This window comes from Crocuta crocuta, unplaced genomic scaffold (assembly GCF_008692635.1).
Source record: "Crocuta crocuta isolate KB4526 unplaced genomic scaffold, BGI_CrCroc_1.0 scaffold131, whole genome shotgun sequence".
Taxonomy (NCBI): domain Eukaryota; kingdom Metazoa; phylum Chordata; class Mammalia; order Carnivora; family Hyaenidae; genus Crocuta; species Crocuta crocuta.
Genome location: NW_027528977.1, coordinates 9,053,404 through 9,078,261, shown reverse-complemented (window position 1 = coordinate 9,078,261; position 24,858 = coordinate 9,053,404). Strand labels below are relative to the sequence as shown.

General features: G+C 44.9%; 1 protein-coding gene across 3 annotated transcripts in view; it reads left to right on the top strand.

Moving 5' to 3' along the window:
- Nucleotides 1–24,858, top strand: part of MCC (MCC regulator of Wnt signaling pathway) — a 271,105-nt gene that overhangs the window by 199,622 nt on the left and 46,625 nt on the right. For all 3 annotated transcript variants that reach the window (XM_077757204.1, XM_077757203.1, XM_077757205.1), the window contains exons 7-10: nucleotides 17,939–18,085; nucleotides 19,040–19,129; nucleotides 20,205–20,353; nucleotides 24,714–24,854. In XM_077757204.1, the coding sequence (XP_077613330.1) occupies nucleotides 17,939–18,085; nucleotides 19,040–19,129; nucleotides 20,205–20,353; nucleotides 24,714–24,854 (527 nt within the window). The remainder of the gene's footprint in view (nucleotides 1–17,938; nucleotides 18,086–19,039; nucleotides 19,130–20,204; nucleotides 20,354–24,713; nucleotides 24,855–24,858) is intronic.

Sequence of the window (24,858 nt, the reverse complement as noted above, 5' to 3'; positions counted from 1 at the left end):
GAGAGAGGGAGACCCAGAATCCAAAGCTGAGCTGTCAGCACAGAGCCTGACATGGGGCTCAGACTCACAGATGGTGAGATCACGACCTGATTCGAAGTCGGACACTCACCCAACTGAGCCACCCAGACACCCCTTAACTTCAGATTTTTTTTAATGGCTGCCACTTGGCTCCTTGGCCAGGAAAAAGGATGAGTAAATTTCTAGAATGCTGCAATGCCTATTTCCTTCCCCCTTACCTCATCCTACCTAAAGAAAGTAGCTTCAAATTCCTGGTAATGTAGCCTTTGGGGAGAAGAGGGACAGCTGGGAAAGGAGGATTACAGGTAAAAAGAGAGAGATTCCCACCACACATGGTGCTCTTTGTGGACCATTAACTCTAAAGCTTTTCAAAGTAATAATCCTGTCATATATTCCTGTGGACTACTTTTTTTCCAAAACTTATGATTATTGTTTTATTACAGCAAAAAATCAGAATGAGCCAAAATAAAGATGCATAGTTCTGGAAGGGGTCCAGATGCAGAAGTTTCTGTTGTCTTCCCTACGTAGAATCCTGGATGGTGTTAACTTCCTTTTCAGACAACACTCAGAGTATTGCTGCCTAGGGAAGTTCACCCAAGCTTCCGTGTCCAAAGTTTTTATTGAGGTTTCATGATGTAGGTGTGATTGCTTGAATTATTGGCCTTGTGGCTGAACTCAGTTTCCAGCTGCTTCTGCTTCAGGGAGATGAGGCTGGTATCCTTCAGGCTACTTTTAAGTTTGTGCTAATGACATGCGTGGTGGAGCCGTACTGCATCTGCCACTGTCTTTATCCTAGAGTTCCAGGAGGTTGTGAGGGTCCAGGGCTGTGCTTCTCGGCCAGGTGTGCATGTGTCCCATGAACTCACAAACTGGGGCCATTTACAGGGCATCTTCTAATATGACCACCAGGTCCTCCCCTAGAGCCATTAGTTCTAAATCCATTGGTGCCAGCTTTCTGATTCCTGAACTGGTTCTAAACACCAGATCCGTCTTCACTGATGGCACTTGTCCATCAGAGGTCATGCTTAGAGGAGTTGGAAAGAAGAATCCAAATTAAGCCAAAGAGCCTGTTAGAGTAATTACCTTATAGGTTGACTGTGTATTTTATTACATACTTTTCTCTACTAATTAATCCATTTGTAGCTCGTATTTACTAGTAGGCCACCCACCTTTACCAGGAAATGAGATTTATGGTATCATATGGATGCGTCCAGAGCACCGTCTGTCTCTAAAGCAGCCATTCATTCACTTTGTCTGAATTGTCTCCTGTTACATGCTAAGTCAGTATCTCTTTGATATTTTTAACTAAAAATCAGTGACAGTGGAATATTTCTGGAAGTGAAATTGTGACCTTATGTAGGTTAAATAAAGATTCATCTCCGATTTGCCTTATTTGGCTTTAAGCCCCATCTGAGCTCTTTCCGTTCCACCTCCCCCTCCATGTTGCTTTTCTTGACCACAGTGTCTGTATATGGAAAATGCAGGGCTGCAAAATGGTACTTTATATTTACTATGGATTTATATATGCATAAATTTACATTGGCTATGCATGTATTTAAGATAGACCAGAACCATATAAACCAATCTCCTAATAGTTATGGTGAGAAGGGGAAGCAAGTACCTAGGAGTGTAGCTCAAAAGGTACTCAAACTTTTCCACAGTGCTCTAATTTTATTTTTTAAATGAATGTGTTCTTTTGTATAACTTTTAATTGATGGAAGTATATACATAGAAAGAGATGAGTATCTGGATGACTCACTTGGTTAGGTGTCTGACTCTTGATTTCGGCTCAGGTCATGATCTCACGGTTCATGAGTTTGAGCCCCATGTTGGGCTCTGCTTGAAATTGCCTCTGTTTCACTCTCTCTCTGTCCCTCCCTGGATCAAGTGCTTGCTCTTGAGCGCGCACACACACTCTCTCTGTCTATCTCTCTCTCTTTCAAAATAAATAAATAAAAACTTAGGGGGAAAAAAAGAAACAGAAGGAAAGCTAATATGCCAAAATATTAACAGAGACTAAATCTAGGCAGTGAAACATAAGGCATATTTTTCTTTTTTACACTTTTCCTTAATTATCAAATTAAGAAAAAGCAGAGATTTGGACAGTGATCTGCGTCTCCCAGCTTTAACAACTGGTAGTCATACACAAATAGCCTTTTCTTTTGTCCTCAATGCAATTTTGTTCATAGTTATTCCATTTCTTCTTAGGAATTTCTTTATATGAGAAGACATTGCCAGTATTAGCTAAGCGGTTTGGAGAGAAAGAGAAAGGCGACCTGTTTTAACACTCCCAGCCCTNAGAAAGTAGCTTCAAATTCCTGGTAATGTAGCCTTTGGGGAGAAGAGGGACAGCTGGGAAAGGAGGATTACAGGTAAAAAGAGAGAGATTCCCACCACACATGGTGCTCTTTGTGGACCATTAACTCTAAAGCTTTTCAAAGTAATAATCCTGTCATATATTCCTGTGGACTACTTTTTTTTCAAAACTTATGATTATTGTTTTATTACAGCAAAAAATCAGAATGAGCCAAAATAAAGATGCATAGTTCTGGAAGGGGTCCAGATGCAGAAGTTTCTGTTGTCTTCCCTACGTAGAATCCTGGATGGTGTTAACTTCCTTTTCAGACAACACTCAGAGTATTGCTACCTAGGGAAGTTCACCCAAGCTTCCGTGTCCAAAGTTTTTATTGAGGTTTCATGATGTAGGTGTGATTGCTTGAATTATTGGCCTTGTGGCTGAACTCAGTTTCCAGCTGCTTCTGCTTCAGGGAGATGAGGCTGGTATCCTTCAGGCTACTTTTAAGTTTGTGCTAATGACATGCGTGGTGGAGCCGTACTGCATCTGCCACTGTCTTTATCCTAGAGTTCCAGGAGGTTGTGAGGGTCCAGGGCTGTGCTTCTCGGCCAGGTGTGCATGTGTCCCATGAACTCACAAACTGGGGCCATTTACAGGGCATCTTCTAATATGACCACCAGGTCCTCCCCTAGAGCCATTAGTTCTAAATCCATTGGTGCCAGCTTTCTGATTCCTGAACTGGTTCTAAACACCAGATCCGTCTTCACTGATGGCACTTGTCCATCAGAGGTCATGCTTAGAGGAGTTGGAAAGAAGAATCCAAATTAAGCCAAAGAGCCTGTTAGAGTAATTACCTTATAGGTTGACTGTGTATTTTATTACATACTTTTCTCTACTAATTAATCCATTTGTAGCTCGTATTTACTAGTAGGCCACCCACCTTTACCAGGAAATGAGATTTATGGTATCATATGGATGCGTCCAGAGCACCGTCTGTCTCTAAAGCAGCCATTCATTCACTTTGTCTGAATTGTCTCCTGTTACATGCTAAGTCAGTATCTCTTTGATATTTTTAACTAAAAATCAGTGACAGTGGAATATTTCTGGAAGTGAAATTGTGACCTTATGTAGGTTAAATAAAGATTCATCTCCGATTTGCCTTATTTGGCTTTAAGCCCCATCTGAGCTCTTTCCGTTCCACCTCCCCCTCCATGTTGCTTTTCTTGACCACAGTGTCTGTATATGGAAAATGCAGGGCTGCAAAATGGTACTTTATATTTACTATGGATTTATATATGCATAAATTTACATTGGCTATGCATGTATTTAAGATAGACCAGAACCATATAAACCAATCTCCTAATAGTTATGGTGAGAAGGGGAAGCAAGTACCTAGGAGTGTAGCTCAAAAGGTACTCAAACTTTTCCACAGTGCTCTAATTTTATTTTTTAAATGAATGTGTTCTTTTGTATAACTTTTAATTGATGGAAGTATATACATAGAAAGAGATGAGTATCTGGATGACTCACTTGGTTAGGTGTCTGACTCTTGATTTCGGCTCAGGTCATGATCTCACGGTTCATGAGTTTGAGCCCCATGTTGGGCTCTGCTTGAAATTGCCTCTGTTTCACTCTCTCTCTGTCCCTCCCTGGATCAAGTGCTTGCTCTTGAGCGCACACACACTCTCTCTCTCTCTCTCTCTTTCAAAATAAATAAATAAAAACTTAGGGGGAAAAAAAGAAACAGAAGGAAAGCTAATATGCCAAAATATTAACAGAGACTAAATCTAGGCAGTGAAACATAAGGCATATTTTTCTTTTTTACACTTTTCCTTAATTATCAAATTAAGAAAAAGCAGAGATTTGGACAGTGATCTGCGTCTCCCAGCTTTAACAACTGGTAGTCATACACAAATAGCCTTTTCTTTTGTCCTCAATGCAATTTTGTTCATAGTTATTCCATTTCTTCTTAGGAATTTCTTTATATGAGAAGACATTGCCAGTATTAGCTAAGCGGTTTGGAGAGAAAGAGAAAGGCGACCTGTTTTAACACTCCCAGCCCTGATCTGGCCGTGAGGAAGGGAGCTGAGAAGAGTGTGTCTGGCTCCAGTGCTCTCCTTCCAACCTCTATGCTGGGGTCTCAGGTAGCTCTTCTTCTGTATGGCTGATATATTCATCCGGAGAAGGGTAGGTTACACAGCAGTTACAAATTAGCCCCCCAGATGTCAGAGGGATCGCATACCAAAAAAGCCGATTTCCTGGTTGCACTGCAGGTCCGGTGCAGATTTGGGGATGAGCACGTAGCTCTGTTCCAGGGACTCAGGCTGCTGGCATCCCTGCACTTACATGTTTCTGCCCACAGCCGGTTGGCCAGAACTAGACAGATGCTCCGTTTAATGATAGAGGGCCTGAGAAATGTGAAGGCACGTGTGGCTCTCTGTTGGGCAGTAAATGTTCCTAACTCAGCTGGCGTGTTTGCTCTCTGAGTCACACCAGATAGACTTGGACGTGAATCAGGGTGCCAGAGAAATAGGCTATTTGACCCTCCACCTTGTGGTGGCTCTCCGTGTGTATGTCCAAGTTGCTGGGAAACTCTTTAGAAGGATATGTGCCTGAGCCACTGGATGGGGTGCGGGACCCTGGCACACTTCCTCATCTTGATCCCAGCAAGTGCGCAGGGACAGGACAGAGAACAAAGTGTCCTTCAGTTACCCACTAGATGTGGGCCAAGACCCTCTTTACCTCTCTTCTTGCAGGGTGAGTGAAAAAGAGAACCTCCTCACACCTGGCCTGTTCCTCCTGGGGCCCAGAGTATGGCAGCGATGAGCCTGGGGTCTGAGGGGGGAGCCACCCGCTGTAAAGAGCTTGACCTGCTCTGTTTACTCAGGAGGGTCACATGAGCTAGAGGAGGGAGGTTGGGGAGGGGTGTGATTGCCCTGGAACCCAGCAGGGCACGGGCATGCTGGGGCTCCACAGGCAAGGAGGCTTCGCCTAGCATGGTGACAGCGCCGCACGCTCATCCATCCAGGGAAGGAAAACAGTTATACAAGGTGCCACTTACCAATGCAATCTTTTTTCTTAACGCAATCTTGATAGCTTATTTTTTTCAAAAAACCTGTTCACATTGATAGTATTAACATTCTCTGAACATTTTCAGAGTAAACCTGCCCCTCTTGGACTAAAAACAGATACCTCTGAAGGCAAAGCAGGATTTAAAGCTGAAGTTCAAACGCTGAACATATTTGAGCATTTACTTGTGATGAGCAGTGATTTATGCATGTCTTGTTCAGTCTGCACCAGAATTCTACAAGACAGGTACTAGCATTACACCCTTCTTCGAGATGAGAAAACCGACACTCACAGAAGTTTGATAATCTTGTCCCCGTCTACACTGATGTTAACTCTTAGCGCTGAAACCTGTGCTCTGCTAGCCTTAATATGGGATGCAGTTTTCCTTGTGTTATTGTTCAGATGCTTTTCCTGGGTCCTCTTCCCCCTTTTCCTCATCCTGTCTCCCGCTTCCACACAAATCAGAAGTTAGTAAACCATCTTTTGTGACAGTAACAGGGATGCCAGATTCTTAGGCTTCTATAGACCAATCTTGCTAGCCCACAAAGACAACACTAAATGAAGGCAAAATGAGTTTGTTTCATAGAGAAGTTACTTGTATGTGTATTTATCTTGATTTGAGCCCCACAAAGCATTATCGGTAAAACCTATTGCCCCTCCTCTCTGTGACTTAAGGAAGTATGAAGTGGGATCCAAGACCGAGAACTCTCAGAACTATGATTTTTTTTAATGTTTTTTATTTATTTCTGAGAGAGAGAGAGAGCATGAGCAAGGGAGGGTCAGAGAGAGAAAGAGACACAGAATACGAAACAGGCTCCAGGCTCTGAGTTAGTTGTCAGCACAGAGCCCGACATGGGGCTTGAACCCACAAACTGTGAGATTGTGACCTGAGCGAAGTCGGACGCTTAGCCGACTAAGCCACCCAGGCGCCCCAGAGCTATGATTCTTTTCATGTCTTCTTTAAAAACACTTCTAGTGGGGCGCCTGGGTGGCTCAGTCAGTTAAGTGTCCAACTTTGCTCAGGTCATAATCTCACGGTTCGTGGGTTCGAGCCCAGCGTCGGGCTCTGTACTGACAGCTAGCTCAGAGCCTGGAGCCTGTTTCGGATTCTGTGTCTCCCTCTCTCTCTGACCCTCCCCAGTTCATCCTGTCTCTCTCTCTCTCTCTCAGAAATAAATAAAACATTTTATTAATTAATTAAATAAATAAATAAAAACACTTCCAGTTACTCTAAAAGGACTTCATGCACATTTGTGCCATGGAAATTGTGAGGTAACTTTTTTCGTTGTGGGCACCAGTGTTTGCTTATCACCGCCAGCCTCTCTTCTCCAGCCCCGGCTCCTAAATCCCAGGTCAGGCTGTTCAAAGGCAAACTCTTGGCTATAAAGGAAGTAGCTGACTCCCTCTGTTGGAAAGCTGGTAAGAAATTAGGATGGCAGCCAAAACTCTGCCCTTTTCCCTGATGGAGCCGTTTGGATAATCTGGTCCAGGTTCTTTGGCAGGCTGTGGAACACAAGAGAAAACAGTGTACCTATAAAATCTTCAGAGAACGGAAATGCTGTTTAGTTTGTTTTCCTTCTTCTGTCTTGTGGTCCCCTTCCTCTTGTGTTTCAGCCTACACAAAATTGCTGTGACCCATAAAACACAACTTTCCTGAAACACTGTGGAAGTGAGATTCATAGGAACAAATGTATGTCTTCTCTCTAAATGAATTCTGATTCCTCATTTGTTGGAAACCTCCAAGAAAAGACTTCTAAAATCTCCAGTAAGAGACTGATTCTCAGGGCGCCTGGGTGGCTCAGTCAGTTGAGCGTCCGACTTCAGCACAGATCTTGATCTCACGGTTCGTGGGTTCAAGCCCCACACTGGGCTCTGTGCTGACAGCTTAGGGCCTGGAACCTGCTTCGGGTTCTGTGTGAATCCCTCTCTCTATGCCCCTACCCCACTTTTACTGTCTTTCTCTCAAAACTAAGTAAGAAAAAAATAGAGAAATAAAAAGAAAGAAAAGGGAGAGAGTGACTCTCTGCAAAATACCCACACATCTGGACTTGGAGGAGGCAGCTCTCTGAGAAGCACATGGGGCCACCTGCCTGAAGCTCGTAAAGTAGAGCTTCTGTGGCCCAGCGGTTCTATCCCCTCTGCAGGGTAGAAAACCCCCTCCTCTCAACCAGCTCCATTCCACAGTGAAATGATGAATTACACCGTAATTGCCTGAAATGACAACCGCCCAGCCAGCACTATTGCACATCGTAAGCGGAACAGACTCCTCCTTCTCTTGCTGGCAACGGCGCTTCTAATCCTGCTCAGGACTCCCAGGCCACCTTTCATTCCTGCATGTCACTTGTCTGTGGACCACATTCACAGAGGACTTCATCAGTGGACGCGGCAGCCTTGTCTCTGTTCCTACAGCTGCCCTGGGAGATCATAGTTCCCAGCAGCTGACCCATCTTACACTTGGCCTAGCCTCCCGTTTTCAGTGGACCTCCCCTCACTTTGAACCCCCCACCCACCTGTGCCCGCCCCACCGGATGTTTGCCTTGGCCAGCCCCGGCATCAGATTCTTCATCGCCAGCATCTCACTGTCTGGCTACCATAATCTCTGAGGCTCCTGATCTCTCATCTTGGTATTTACCTTCTTTCATTTGTTGCTTCGATTTGGCCTGCGAGGGCAGAGAGATAAGCAAATTACATTTGTCTGTTAAGAAACACTCACTGATCTGTGAAAGGTCCCAGGCTTAATTTATTTATTCCTTTTATATCCCATTTCCTTTCCCCATTTTGCATATGTTTTTATACACAGTGTTTTGTGTGTTGCTTTTAATTTACATAAGTATTGTTGTGCTGTAGACTTCTTTCTCCTCTGCGCTCTGGGTCTGTCTGTACATATTGATGCACATCCATCCAGCCTCGTGTGCTGATGGCTGCCTCGGATTCTGTAGAGTCACCTGCTGCATGGACTGTGCCTGGCAGCCAGACTTCACTACCACAGACAGCGTTGCAGTTCAAGTACCCTTGCACATATCCCCTTCAGGCCTGGGAATTTCTCTGCCGTACATGTCCAGTAGTGAGGGTGCGGAATCCTGCGTCTCCATATTCTTATTTTGACCAAGCCCCTCAGCATGCCTTCGCAGAACGGCTTGAGGTCCTTCCGCTCACGGGCAGCACAAGGGGATTCCTTCTGCCTCTTCATCCCTGCCAGCTTTTGTGCTCACTGGGGTCTCTTTCATAGGGTTCGTTTTGGGGGTTCAGTTTCCTTGTTACTGAAAGCATGTATCCTTAAAGAAGTTCTTTCAGGAGCCCCTGGGTGCTTCAGTCGGGTAAGGGTCTGACCTCAGCTCAGGTCGTGATCTCACAGTTTGTGGGTCACCGCGTCAGGCTCCGTGCTGATACTCAGAGCCTGGAGCCTGCTTCAGATTCTGTGTCTCCGTCTCTCTCTCTCTGCCCCTCTCCCGCTTACTTGGGCGCACACACGCGCTCTCTCTGTCAAAAATAAATTAAACATTAAAAAAATATTAAAAGAAATTTCAATAAAGGTCTAAGGAGGGTAAAAACTTCATCTTTGAGCATGTTTTTGTCTTTGCCCATGCTCTTGATGATTACGTAGCTTCCACTTGGCACAAACCTAGTGGCTTCAAATAACACGTATTTAGTATTTTACATTTCTGAAGGTCAGAAGTCTGAAGTGCATCTCACCCACTAAGATCAGAATTTTGTCAGGGCTGCATTCCTTCTTGGGACTCTAGAGGATAAGCTATTTTCCTGCCTTTTCAGCTTCTAGAAGGAGTGGACACTCCTTGCTTCGTGTCTCCTCCTCCTGCTTCCCTTTCAAGGATGCTTCCAGTTGCTGGGCCCACCACATAATCAGGGATAATCGTCCCATCTCCAGATTCTCCCTGATCTCAAGATTTGTAGTCATTCCTGCAAATTCCCTTTGGCCATGCAAAGGCACATACTCACAGCTTTCTAAGACTATGATGTGGACATGTTTGGAGGCCATTATTTGGCCTGCCACAATAATCTAGCTATGTTTTAAATTTTAGGGTGACAGTTTTTAAGTTTTTTTTTTCTTTTACCCAATGACTAGGTGGCCCACCAGGCACCCTAAAGATTATCTCTTTATCCCCCCTCCCCGCCACATTCTCACTACAGTGCTGCTACATACGCAGTTATGACTTCATCCTCACTTCCCATGTAGCTCTAACTGCATAACAAACCACCCCAAAACAGTGATCAGTATCTATACGTTTCTGGGGGCCCANACCAGGCAACCTAAAGATTATCTCTTTATCCCCCCCTCCCCGCCACATTCTCACTACAGTGCTGCTACATACACAGTTATGATTTCATCCTCACTTTCCATGTAGCTCTAACTGCATAACAAACCACCCCCAAACAGTGATTAGTATCTATACGTTTCTGGGGGCCCAGGGGGCTCCGGTTGACAGTTCTCACTTGGGCTCACGTGTGGTTGCAGTCACATGGTGGCCAGGGCCAGAGTCATCTTGGAGGCTTCCCTACTCCTATGTCTGTGGGGCGAAGCTGGCTGCTGTCTGGGACCTTAAGTAGAGCCTGTTGGTCAGAACACCCACAGGTATCTCTCCAGGTGGCTGGGCTTCCTCGCAGTGGAGTGGCTGACTTTAGGGCCAGCATCCCAAGATGAAGTGGCCAAAATTGATTATTCTTTTTTAACTGAGCCTCAGAAGCTGTGTGGTCTGGCTTCCACTACATTCTGTTCATTAGAAGCAGTTCCTCAGGCCGGGCACAGGCAAGGGGAGGGAATTGGACTCCACCCCTTGATGAAGGGAATATCAAAGAATTTGCAGACATATCTGCAAACGGCCACACCTGGTTAGAACCTAATGTGATTCTTCAGTATCTGGACTCAGGTCTGCCTCCGTGTCTGGAAAACACCTCTATTGTCTTTTCAAATGTTGCTTCCCTGTGATGTCCTGTGTTCTCTTCCTCTGAAACTGCTTTAAATGTATGTAGGAGTCTCGGTGGCTATTTGTGGTCTCAGTGACACACGCATATTTTGTATCTCTTCAGCTCCCTGTGCTGGGTTCTGAATTAATTTCTCTGTTCCAGGTCACTAATTCTATTTTTAGTTTTACCCAGTCTAGTGTTTAACCAGAACATTGATTTTATATATTGGCTACATTTTCTGTTGGCTTGTTTTTCTCATCTACCTATTCTTGTTTGATATTTTCCTGGCTTTGTTACCTAATTTCTATAGACTTTTTTTGTTTTTTTGAGAGAGAGAGTGAGCACGTGTGTACGAGCATGGGACGGGCAGAGAGAGGGGGGCAGAGGATCTGAAGTGGGCTCCATGCTGACAGCAGAGAGCCCAGTGCAGGGCTTGAACTCAGGAACTGTGACCTGAGCTGAAGTCAGGTGCTCAAGTGACTGAGCTACCCAGGCACACTTGTTTCCTAATTTCTATTTTTTAATAGAAATTATTCCTTTTCTCTCTCAAAGGGCCCTCAACAGACTGATTGTGACATAGTTTGCCGTTTGGTTTGTTTTCATTTCTTATTAGGTGGCTTCATCTCTGCTTTAGATTGCTGCCTCTCTTGGGTCATTGTCCCTTCTCCGCAGTCATCCCTCCATGTCCAGCAGCTTCTGGTCACGGGAGCCTTGTGCCTCCTGTTCCCCCAGTGATACTGGGTGATTTACAAATAAGGTCTCTGAGGCAGTGCCTGCTGGCAAAGTCCAGACCAGTGTTCACTCTTAATTTAAAAGATTGGGGCACTACCATACACAGATACTGTAGATTTGGACTCAACACCTAAATGCATCCTGGGCCTGGGATTTTGGCTTCTTATGGTTGACCCCTGGGCAGTTCTGGGGCTTCTCTGGCTTTTCCAGCAGCTTCTTTGGTGCTAGTACACTGGTCCCAGAAAGGCAGGGCAGGGAAGTTCCAGGCTTATGGAGGAGGATCTGCACAGACAGCATGACTTGCAGGGGTGCCTCTCTGCCCCTCCTGGCCTCACACACTACCCCCTGTTCTGAATTCCCAGGGCTGCTGTGGCACGTCTTCCCTCCTAACCTCTGTAGCTTTATTTCCCACTTCATTTCTGGCACCTGGAGATTTCACTGCCTTTCTTTTAACTTGGCAGTGAATTTATTTCTCATTGTTGCTCTTTTATGCATCATTTCTCTGCATTCTTAGTAGGAGGAGTGCCTGTTTACTTTAGTTGAGGCTGTCACATGCTGAAAATTGTCATTTGTTCTGTATACAGACAGTCTCATTCCTCCTATTTTCAGCCTACTTTTCATTCTTGTCCTTCGTAGTACCTGCCAAGGCTGCGTCTAAACCCTGCCAACCTTCTCCGGGGTAGATAGGCCGCCTTCCCTTGTGTATTTGATAGAGTTTAGCATTTCCATTCTCTTCTTTCCATCATTACTCTTCTTTCCACTTTGCATTTACAGAATGTGCCCAAATCTTTCTGCTAATGCCCTAAGCATGTGCTTTTCACTGTTACGGTTTTAATCTGTTTTTTTATTCTTTGCTATTATTTCCATGAGGTCTCCAGAGTTTGAAGAGAACAATGTGTTGACTCAGTCTAGTATCTTGAATGAAAGAGCTCAGTTCATTCTCAGTGCTGCTGCATTAGTTTGTGAGTTGTTTTGTTTTTGTTTTGTTTTGTGTTTTGTTTTTTTCTGTTTTAGGTCCTCAGTCAGCGTCCTTCCTCATTTCTGGTATCTGCTATCCCCTCCCTCGCTCCTGGCAGAGGACTTTAACTCTTTCTCTTAGAAAAACATCCCATTGGATGGGAGCTCTTCTGTTTCCCATCCTCCTCCTATCTGCAGACTCCCCTTTTTTACTGCCTATCCTCACCTCTTTTCCTTCTCTCCCAGAGCAAAAGCCTCCATTGATCCTTCAATTCACTTGGCTGTGTATGGGCTCTCCTCCGACCCCCAGTGCTCTGCCTCTTCCCTGGGCAGCTGGTCCACATGCAACATTCCAACACTGTATGCCCAGTTCTGCTGTCCTTCCTTTGGGTTCTGTTTCTAACTGTTGACTTCTATCCTCACTTACATACCCCCAGGGTTTTCTCAAATTCAGCATGTCCAAAGCTAGCGTCTTTATTTCTCTTTGAAAAATCTGCTCCTTCTTATGTTTTCCCCATTGTGCTGAGTAGCACCCTGATTCACTAAATCATGACAGCCACCAGTTTGGGGTGGTTTTTTTGTTTGTTTTTTTGTATTTGTTTTTTTTACTTCCTTGAATAGTTTTAGAACTGCACTGACCAGTACTGTAGCTACTGGCTATGTCTATTTACGTTTGAATTCAAATTGATTAAAATAGAATGCAGTTAAAAATTCAGTTCCTTAGGTCTAGTAGGCACATTGCAAGTTCTCAGAAGCCACGCATGGCCAGTGCAGCTGTAGAGCATCAGCATTGTTACCGGAAGTTGTTGGGCAGCACTAGTCTAGGGTGTATTTTGCTTCCATTTCTCTGTGTTTGACTTTTTCTTGAACCGTCAGTACATCTCTTGACTTCCCTCTCTTTCTTGTTCTCTTTTCTTTTTTAAAAGTTTATTATGAGGGAGAGGGAATGTGCATGCTTGTTAGTGGGGAAGAAGGAGAGAGCGAGGAGAGAGAGAGAGAATCCCAAGTTGGCTCCATGCTCACTGTGGAGCCAGATGCAGGTTTCTGTCTCATGACCTTGAGATCACGACCTGAGCCCATATCAAGAGCCAAATGCTTTCCGACTGAGCCACCAAGCACCCCTCATTCTCTTTTGTATTCAAATGATTTTTTATAAGACCCTTTATTCCCTGTGGGAGTCATTCAAGTGTAAATGAGAAATGAAGAATTCTGGCATTTTAATGTCAGTTCCTTACTTGAACCTTTCAGAGTCCTCCCCACCCTACTCCACCCTGCCCATGTGGCCTTTTTCTATTTGCTTGTGGAACAACTACTTGACTTTTTAAAGTTTATTTATTTTGAGAGAGACAGAGATGCTTGAGTGGGGAAGGGGCAGAGAGGGAGGGAGAGAGAAAAATCCCTGCTACCTGTGCAGAGCCTGAGGCAGGGCTTGAACTCACAAAACTGCAGGATCATGACCTGAGCCAAAAGTGAGTCAGACGTGTAACTGACTGAGACACCCAGGAGCCTCAAACAACTACTTGACCTTCAAAATTGAATCCCAGTGTTTCCTAGTCTGGCAAGACTGAGGCGATGTTTCTTTTATACTGTGAAGCTCCTTGTTGGTGCCCCTTTCAGAGCACCTCCACATTGTAATATTTGGCTAGACTCTAAGCCCCTAAAAGACAAGAATCTTAAGCTTCATGCTCTACAGTGTTTCCAGTATATGCATCAGGTTGATTTCTTTTCCGGGCATCTAGATGAGTACTGACTACGTGCTTACTGGAGGAGAATTGAGAAATGGCCATTCAAACCATGTTCTGTGTTCTGTTGCTGAAGAACTCCCATGGAAAAAGGTTGGGAAAGGTGGTGAATGGCTTTCCTGCAAGTATCGATTCCTCGTCTAGGGTAGCCGTAATTCCTGGCTACCCCCTGGCTCTGAACCACATATTTTGTAGAGACAAACCTATTTCCTTGAATAAACTATTTTCAGTGAAAGATGGGTATATTAGCTAATTACTCCCCATACTCAGTGGCTTAGAAAAACAAGTTTATTTTCTCACAGTTCTGGAGTCCACACAGTCATGATATAGGCAGGGCCTTGCTTCCTCTAAGGGCTCTGGAGCAGAATCCTTTCTTGCCTTTCCAGCTTCTGGTAGGTCTTGGAGTTGACTCGAGGCCAGTCCCTGTCTCTGTCTTTATTTGGTCTTCTTTGTGTCGCTGTGTCTGTTTTTCCCCGCACCTAAGTAATTTCTACACGTCAACGGGGTTTGAACTTACAACCCCAAGACCAAGAGTTGTATGATCAACCAATGGAGTCAGCCAGGTTCCCCATGTACCTCTGTGTCTTAAGTTTCCCTCTCCTTTTACTTATAAGGATACCAGTCATTAGATTTAGGGCCCACTGTAAATCTAGGATGATCTCATCTTGAGATTCTTAATTTAATTACATCTACAAAGACCATATTCCAAAATGAGGTTACATTCACAGGTACTGGAAGGTTATTTTTATTTTTTAAAGAATTTTTCTTTTTTTTAAGTTTACTTTTTATTTTGAGAAAGAGCGGAGGAAGGTCAGAGAGAGAGGGAGAGAGAGAGAATGCCAAAGAGGTTCTGCATGGTCAGTGCAGAGCCTGATATGGGGCTTAAACTCAGAAACCTTCAGGTTATGACTTGAGCCAAACCAAGAGTCAGACTCTCAACCGACTAAGCCACCCAAATGCCCCAGTGCTGTGCGTTTAGAACTTGGACTTGTCTTTTGGGGGTGGACGGGTATACATGACGCACTGTGCTGTAGTGGGTGAGAATAGAAATGAGGACAGAGCTCTCTCCCCTCTCTCAAGCCTCACTTACGCTGAATCAGCAAATTGGTTGTAGCCTTCATTTCTGTGCATTTATTCATTTAAATTAATGAAGCCCTACCCCCAAATCAATAAAAGAGAGAAGGCTGTTTAATCCACCCAGCTGTCTGTCACAACAAGCTCACTTCACTCCCTTCAGCTGGATTTTTTTTCACTGCCTAACAATTATCATCAAATGATAAAGCGTAGACCAAAAATAAACATGTTTATCATTCTGTAGTTTTCAAGGACATTCTCTAGGTCTAAAACTTTTTAAATAAAAATGGATATTTAGATTTAGAAATGGTTTTAAGCATGCATGCCTGTGCACAAACAAGCCATGAAAACACAGTAAGAAAGAATGTTTTCGCTTTTTATTTTTCATTGCCATCTAAATTTTCCGCAATGGGCATGCTTTACTTTAGTGATTAGAAGAAGAAACTTTTTTGTAATAACCTGGGCAGGTTTCTCTTTTTTTTTTTTTTTAATTTTTTTAAAATCTTTTTATTTATTTCTAGGAGAGATAGAGACAGCGTGAGCAGGGGAGGGTCAGAGAGAGAGGGAGTCACAGACTGAAACAGGCTCCAGGCTCTGAGCTGGCAGTCAGCACAGAGCCCGACGCGGGGCCCGAACCCACGAACCACGAGATCATGACCTAAGCGAAAGTGGGACACTTAACCGACTAAGCCACCCAGGCGCCCCTCTGGGCAGGTTTTTTAATGTTTGTTTATTTTTGAAAGAAAGAGGGCATGCACATGTACATGTACACAGAGGGGAGGGGCAAAGAGAGAGGGAGACCAGAGAATCCAAAGTGTGACAGCAGAGAGCCCAACACAGGGCTCAAACTCACGAACCATGAGATCGTGACCTGAGCTGAAGTTGGATGCTTAACTGACTGAGCCACCAGGCGCCCCAATAAACTAGGTAGTTTTAATGAAGTTCTTTTAAATTGCCCAGGACAATTGATATATTTATAAATATATTTGTGTCTGTGTGTATGTATGTATATATAGAGAGAGAGCAAGAGGGTGAGAGAGGAAGGGGCAGAGAGAGAAAGAGAGAGACCAAGCAGGCTCCATGCTCAGTGTAGAGCCCAATGTGGGGCTCGATCGCAACAGCCATGGGATCATGACCTGAGCTGAAATCTAGAGTGAGAGGCTTAACCAACTGAGGCATTCAGGTGCCTGCCCCTTATATATATTTTTTAAAAGTAAGATGAGGTGGGCCAATTGGCATTCTGGGAACAGACCATTGATTGCTTTGTGAATGATTCAGATACTCTTTAGATTTTGGAGTGGTGTTAACATTGTTAATTATTCAAGACCTCATCAGACTTACACAGCAATAAGTAATTGAAATCCATAGTCTCCACCAGGGAGTTTTCCCAGGTGCCAGGAAGCCAGCCTGCCGGGAAAGTGGGCCCTCTCCCTTTGCCATGCAGCGTAAGGAGGCATCCGTGCTGTGCCTCTTCTAGATTTGTTGGGGACCAGTCCAGAATGAGCCCTGTCATCTCCCCCCAGCAATACTATTTGGCTTTAACAAGCATGTGTTTTTCTAGTCTTTAAACTATTTTGAGGTCAGCTCTGTGTCTGGCGTACTCTGAGGAACCCACATTTCCATCAACCCACAGTTGCTGGAAGCTGCGGCAAAGCATTAGGCACTTTGTAGCTGTTACACTATTGAATGCAATTTGCTCCGAGGGAATTTTCCAATTTTGGCTTCTAATACGTTGATGAATTATTGAAATTTCAATTACTTTTTGGTTCCCAATTTAGCAGGATGGAGACATCCAAGATATTTAATACAGAAAGCTTTCCAGTTGCTTTTAGAAAAGGGTTTGGTGTCAGGGATGTGGCTGAGATGCTGTATGGCCCTGAGAATCCCTTAAGAATAAGGGTGTGAGCCCCCAACTGGGGGCATTTGTGGGTCCTGGGAGCCTAGTTGATACGCAGATTCCACGTACTAAATCAGAATCCCTAGGGGTGGGGCCCTGTGCTCTGTGTTTTAACAAGCCTCCTGACATTCTGGTGCACTGACAGGTTTGCAAAGCACTGCCTTAGATGTTCCAGTGCGGATTCTTCCCAGCAGGAGCTGGTGCCCATTTGGAAGGCTCCGCGGGTGCTGTAGTCCATTTGCCCTTCAAGGTAGACACGGTACCTGATGATAGAGCTGTGATCCAGGTCATCAGGAAGACCAATTTCGAACAATTACCTTCACTTACTTGGAACACTTCTCACTTTGGAAATCACTGAGCCCATAGTCCTAGAGAAGGGAGTTTGAACATTTAAATTCTGTGCAGGTAAATGTGTGTTCTAAATACAATTCAAGGGGCCCTGTGTTTCTCTTGTCTACAGAAAGACTGTTGAGAGACTCCACTATCCCCAGGATAAGCCCTTCTTGGCGTCTCTTGGGGAAAAGCTCAGGTGCATCTGTGTCTTTCCCTTAGCCTCCCCTCCGTGCCTGTGTATGCGGCTCCCCTACACGCAGTTCTTCAGGCCTAGGGTGTTACCCTGCTGCCTGTGCTCCTGTGCACGCTGTCCTCCCAGATTTACTTCAGCTCACCCGTAGCACCACCAGAGCCCGCCCCTACTGTCGTCTGTTGCGACCGGGTCACCTATACGACTGTTCCAGCATGACCCTCTCCTTCCCTGCTGATTTCAGATGGAGGCACATTCTTCCCCTTTTTTGCTTCCTACGGCACCTTAGGTGGATGTTTATAACATTAATGTGTACTTGCATTGAAATTATTCTCTCCCCCTCTGAGCTTTCAGTTCCATGAGTGTGGTGATTTCACCCCGGGTTCTCTATCTGCAGTGCCCAAGACATTCAGGCTCATGAGGTTCAGTGAATAAAGATACCTTAAAGATGGTCCTTCCACCTCTGCTGGAAGCTTCCAGAGCCTATGGACACATTTTTACATCATATTTGTGAAGAACAGATGATGGCCAGCCAGTAGCAGGTCTAGTTAAGAATATGGCAGACTTTTATGTGGACTCAACCAAGTTAGCTTTTCGGTGAAACTGATCTCTTAATGTAAATGAAAACAGCCACCCACCCATCTGGCTATTTTGCTCTTTGGCCAGGGGAAAACTACAGTCTGTATCTAAAGGCATTATTATTTCAGGTTCGAGAGCTTCAAACGCGACTACAGAGCGTGCAGGCCACAGGGCCCGCCAGCCCTGGCCGCCTCACTTCCACCAACCGCCCAGTTAACCCCAGCACCGGGGAGTTGAGCACGAGCAGCAGCAGCAATGACATTCCCATTGCCAAGGTGAGCTCTAGGGGCAGGCGGGAACACCGCCTCTTTTTTCCTGTAAGCACCAGCCTCTCTCAAGCATGGCCACTGTGTAGGCATATGATTAGCGCACAGGGCCCCCAAGGGGCTCTTCCCTAGCATCTCACACAGGCCTCATGTGCTGGGGCCGCAGGGTGACATAACCCAAGGGTAGTTTTTAAGTTTCTCTCGGCTGTGACCTGGATGCCAACTCTCATTAATCAGCTAGCAGGAGCAGGTCATGGCTGTCAAGTTGTTGTGGAAAGTGAGATGTTTTGTCAGGTTCTACAATAGTAAGGGGTGGATGGATAGTTGCTCCTGAGGACTGAGATTCAGCCCAGGAGGGGACCCTGAGTAATGAATCAATGATCTCCCTTCTCACAGGACCAGCAGCCCTGCCTGCAGACCAATAGACTCTGCTGGGCACGCCATGACAGTTAGAGAAGCAGCCCCACATCTGCTCATATGTTGAGTCTTCCCCAGAGGGACTGGTGAGATGAAACATGCACTCTTCCCTGGTAGTCTACCAGTCTCTGCCAGAAGGTTGGTTATCAACCATCAAGTTGAATAAGCTGGGTCACACCAGTGTTTCTCAACCAGAAGTGATTGTGTCCCTTCAAGGGATATTTGACAGTGTCTGGAGACCTTTCTGATGGTCACAATTAGAGTACCAGAGGCATCTTGTGGCTATAGAAGCCAGCGATGCCGCTAAGTGTCCTACAGCACTCAGAATTCTTCTACAACAAAGAATATCCAACCCAAAATGTCACTACTGCTAAGGCTGGAAAACCCTGGGTTAAGCAGGTGGTGAAAAATTGGACAAGTTATTCTTAAGAAATTCATTGTTCAGTTTAGTTGCCATGGTTAAACAGGAGCCTTGTAGATACACAGTCTCAACAGTGTGTCTAGAGAATGGTATGTCATTTTTTGATAATTTTTTTGTTTTTCAAGATTGCGGAGAGGGTGAAGCTATCGAAGACCAGGTCCGAGTCTTCATCATCTGATCGGCCAGTCCTGGGATCAGAAATCAGCAGCATAGGGGTGAGTGTTCATAAGAAGCAAGGCAAGAAAGTACCCAGTAGAGCTGCACAGACCACAGCTCATAGACGACAGAACTTCTCAAGTTCACCTCCCATGAACCAGTTAATTATTATAATAATAAATCATACCCCATTTCCTTCCAGATGATCAGATTAAAATGTAGAATGGTTTCTTCATCAGGGAATTACTCGTTCGGCTTTAAGGGAATTTTTCTTTTACTCTGCTTGAAACCTTTCAGAAAGAAATGATTTAGGTCTCGTTACTGTTGATGTAGATGAAAGTCATGAAGTACCTGCTTTATTTCACCCTGCTACCCCAGAGACCAAGTGGGTCAGGAAGCTGTAAAATAAATTTTACCTTTTGCACATGCCTCTTAAAAGGGAATGTGCTCTCCAGGGAGGATGAGTGCTGCCTTTGAAGGGTAGCCCAATGCCAGGAAAGACTGGAACCTTCCCGCTTAGTATCACGATTTTCATCTGGAGAGCCTACAGACCCCTTGGGGCTGTAAGAGCTGATGGATGGTGAAAAGGGAGTAGTTTGAGTTCCCTAAGGAATATTTTTTAAGATGGGTGGTGAGCCTGAGAGAGCCAGCTCTCTGATCTGAAGGGTGGAGAAAGCCTGAATAGGATGTTTTTAAGGCCCGAATTTAGAATTTTGCACTGAGAACAACTGTGTACATCCAGATTCGGTACCTAAGCTAACCTGTGGAACTAAAGGAAATGGCTGTTCCGTTGGGCTGCAGTGACCAGAGACAAGGACCTAGAAGGACAGGGGGCTCAGGAAGGGGAAAGGAGTTGGGACCCTGTCAGTATCCCAAAGTTTAGGAACTCTGAAGCGGCACGCTGTGTGGAGGATACAGCTGTATTTTGATTCTGTTTATGTACTGTTTTCATAGCAGTTCGCTTTTTATCACAGAATCGTATTATATAAACTGAGAAAGATCAGGGTATCCATCTCCTGGTGCCTGATTGTCAGGAGATATCAGCTTTAAATTCTTTTGCATGCAAAACATGCCTGGAGACTGGTCCCCGAAGCCACAGTGTCTAGAGGGAAGTGTGTGTGCTCACCTGTACAGGTATCCAGCAGTGTGGCAGAACACCTGGCCCACTCTCTCCAGGACTGCTCCAACATCCAGGAGATCTTCCAAACGCTGTACTCACATGGATCTGCCATCTCGGAAAGCAAAATTAGAGAGTTTGAGGTGGAAACAGAACGGTTGAATAGGTAAGGAGAAATCCTATATATTTGAGAGGTTGCTTTAGGGTGGGGTGGGGGGAGTGGGGAACAACCCTCCTTTCCCTTTCAAAAATCGATTCAAGTTGGCTTATGAATTGTGACAGAGAGAGATGCTGTCAGGCTGGTGGGTGGGGAGTTCCCACCTTCTTCATCAGAGGAGTGCTTAGGGCAGTTGGGACTGTCTTCAAGGGCGTTGCGTGACCTGCGTTTTCAAATGTGCAAGCCTCATGTTTGAGAGGACCCACTCTTGGCTTGGCTGCTCTACTGTCACCATTTTAAAGTCTTAGTAATTGATGAGCCAGGGCCCCACCTTTTTATTGAGCACTGGCCCTTGCAAATTATGTAGCAAGTCCTGGGAGCAGTTGTATAGAATGACAAGTAGGTCAGAATTACAAGATGGCTACTTAGTGTGCAGGCCTGGGCTGCCAGGAACCACAAGGAGAAGCTCTGGAATGTTGAGTCAGCATCCAAGGGGCGCCTGGAGTGACCAGGAACTAGCAAAGGCGGTCTGATGGAGGCATTCTGGGATTGACCAGGGATGCTAGTTTAGCCCTCCCTGCTTCTCCAGAGGGCTGCCTAATTTTATTTATGCTCTTTGCAGTGTACACAACCCTCAGTCCCTACATGCTATCATACTTAAGCCTACTGAGAATAATTTTCTAAGTAGGTCAAACTGTCCTACTTAGAAATTTTTACCACTTTTATGGATTCTTCTCCAATCTCACAACAGAGGTAGTTAAAGTTTGCACTCAAGCTTCTCGGCAAAGATTGGCTTCTAGGTCATCCTAGCAATGAGAGTTGCTGAAAAAGCAAAGGAAAAGGACCGAGGCCAAACCATGCTAAACCACCCTGACTCAGAATGTGTCCCGCAGGGACAGAGTGCACTGCTAAATCATATCCAAGTGTGGTAAGGCTGCCTTCACCTACCAGTCTTCAGTGGGAGTCCATAGTAAGAATTTGAAAGGCTTATGAACTAACCAGAAAGAAACGTGGATGCCGGTATCCATCCACCATTGCTTAATGCCATTCCCCTTGTGTCTGGCAAACCTAAATAAATTGAATTATCATGTTAGTCCTCCCTGATTCGAAGCTCTTTAATATAGTGCTTGAGGACTAAGGAAATGAGGCAATCTAGGTTATTTCAAATCGGGAAATTAAATGGTTTCCTTATTAAATCCAAAATGCTTAAGAATGATAATCCTGATGACTACCTTATAGCAGTAAAGCAGCAGCCATCTCAGTACCACAGCCGGAGAGTGCTTGAGAACTGAATCAGATATGCCCTTTGCAATTTAATGAAGTCAGATGCCTTCAGGGACCCTCTGTCGAGTGAGGATCTCTTCACAGATTCTGGGATTTAACAAGCCTGCTTTGTGGTTGAACTCGGGGGACGTTCCTTTCTCCTCAGTTCTGCGCACCTAGGAGACACCAAAGGAAGGGGAAATATTTGGGGCTTGTAGTTCACGTTATTACAGTGTTAAACAGTTTACAAAGGGATCTCACAGACAACCGCTTAATCTTCAACTTGGGAGGAAAGAATAGTCCCATTTTGCAAATAAGAAAAAAAAAAGTCTTCGGTGTTGAGTGACTTGCCTTGAGTCCAGAGCTCTTAAATAGCCTAGCTGGAATTCTACCCTTGCCCTTGGACTTCCCCTCCAGTGTCCTCTCTACGACCATAGCTATAGCTAGAACACAGGAATAATCTTAGAAATAATCTACCAGTATGTCTTCATGTCTATTATTAAACTGCCTATCTCAAGGTTGGAGACCCTATTACACCCCGAAAAATGAAAGCATTTAGCTTTGTGATTGTGTGTGGTTGGGGGGGGAGGGTCATGCCTCCTCAGAAGTATGTCCTTATTTAACAAATCTGTTTTAAGCATCTACTCTGTGCTAAGCTGTTTGTCATGCAGGGAAAAGTAAAAGAGACAAGGTGTCTGCTCTCATGGAGCTTATATTCTGTTAGGGAAGCTATATAAGAAGCAAACAAATGAGATCATAAGAAAATTCCCAGTAAACAGGGCACTGTGATAGAGTAAGAGGGGAAGCGTTTGATTTTAGATATGTAGCCGGAGAAGGATTCTCTGAAGATGGGGCTGTAAATTGAGAATTTAAGAGAAAAAGGAAGCAGCCATATGATAAACTAAGAGTCTTATGGACCAACTTAACCTTACAGCCGGAAAGGAAGTTGACATGAAGTAGGAGCTGTCCGAAGGCCAATGGAACTGAGATGGAGTGGATGCAAGGAGTCACATGCAATAAGGTGGCAGAATCAGCAAGGCTTAGTGGGATATGGATTTTGAGGCCATGGACCAAGTCCACTCTTTATTCTAAGTGTCAGTGGAAGTCATTAAAGAGTTTTAAGTAGCAAAAGAACAGACATGATTTAGACTTTGGTGTCTAAATCTTTGGTGTCTAGACTTTGGTGACTCAGGTGTGAAGATTGGAAGTGGGTGGGGCAAGCGTGGAAGCCGAGCAATGATTGCAGTGGCCCAGTGCGGCCAAAGTGGAGATGATGCGAAGTGATGGGGGTCAGTGTGTTTGGTAGTGTAGAATCAATGGAAACTGTAGTTGGGGTAGATTTGGATATAAGAGGAAGGGATGGTCTCAAGAAGCTTCTCATGTGTCTCACCTGTATCATTGGGAAGATGGTGGTGGCATTTACTGAATGAAGAAGATGGGGGAAGGCCAGGTTGGGGGGAATCAGGAGTCTCATTTGGTAATATTAAATTTAAGGTGCTGGTGTGACACTCAAATGGAAGTATCAGGAAATAGCTGGAGATGTGAGACCGGCACTCAGAAGAGAGGTCTGGGCTAGAGAAATTTGGGAGCCATAGAAACATAAACGTCTGTTCAAGTCATAGTACTGGATAAAATGGCCCTGGGATGGGGTGGGGGTGCTGATACAGAAGGGCACCCAGGACTGAGTCCTGAGGTAATGCCAACCCTTAGAGATTTCATAGAGGATAAGGAGCCAGCAAAGAAGACAGAAGAAATGTCCTTCAAGGCAGGAAGAAAACTAATAGAAACCTGTCATGACCTAAGTGAGAGAGAACATTCTGAGAAGGCAGGAGTAGCCTATTAAGTGGGGTGTTGCCTGAGAAGGGCCCTGAGATGGGGATTGGTCACATGTAGGTTTGTGAGCTGGCTAAAGAGTTTCATCTAATTAGTGGGGTCCAAATGTACATTGGAACAAGGTGGAGTGTAAAGGAAAGTGTGGACTGTCTCAAGAAGTCTTAGTGTCAACAAGAACAGAAAAGTATGTTCTTGTAGCACCTTACATTGAGTTGACCTTCAAGTTGCCAAAGTCTCACAGTGGTCTTACACCAGCCATCTCCTATGTTGGTGAGTGTGTCCACATTCTTCTCTAAGATATGTGGTCCTAAGATTGATCCGCAAGGCAAATGGCTTCCAAGCCTCTTACTGTTTCAAGAGTCACTTGCATTTATTTTCTATGTGTGAAACCCTGTGTCTTGAAGACTTGATGGTCAGAGTACTATAAATGGGTATGTTGATGGGAAATGAATCATTGCACCCAGAGCTTCTGTCCTAGGACAGAAAACAGGGAAGTTGAATGCTTATGTTTTTCTGATTTTTCCATTAACTCATTTGCTCTGAATGTATAGTTCCAATTCCTATAAAGCATAAAATTCCTGCTGCTTGCCTTACCGGTAGTTAACGGTTGCAGGACTGTCCAATGTGGAAGGAGCTTTGGACACAGCCCATGCTTCCTGGCTCACTGCCCATTCAGAGGCCCCTAGGGACAGTTTCTTACTACCTGATTCATCTTTTGCGTCTGCCCTGTAGTGAGTGGTAAAGAGTACAGGATCTGCGGTCAAACTTCTTGGTTCAAATCCCACTGCAATGTCCTTTACCCCTCTGGGACTCTACTTCCTCCTCTGAGAATGGGGAATAATACCTAAGTCAAATGGCCATTAGAGGGTCACTGAGCAGGGGTTTAACAAATAGTAGCTATTACTGTGGCACTGATATTTTGTTTGTCCCTGTGGAGGGTGGTTTATTGAAAGGCCCAAGGTCACGCGGTTGGCTCCTTTCCTTGGTGTATGCTCGGAGCCTCACACTGTACCTGGCACACGGTGTGTTGATGGCTGATTAGGAAATAACCAGGACACTTCCGTGTATTTCTAATTCACACAGAATTTAGTGATTCTTATACTTAGAGTTGCTTTCTTTAATACTTCATGTCAGTTCCATTTGCTAAAACCTCTGACAAGCTCACATCCTAACACGCGTGTCTGGCCTGGATCCACAGGAGACAATTCAAATACTGGCAAATGAATTGTAATCCCAACGTGAAATCATGAAAGAGATTTTTCTTCCTTTGTAGCCGCATTGAACACCTCAAATCCCAAAATGACCTCCTGACCATAACCCTGGAAGAATGCAAGAGCAACGCTGAGCGGATGAGCATGCTGGTGGGGAAGTATGAATCCAATGCCACGGCGCTGAGGCTGGCCTTGCAGTACAGGTGG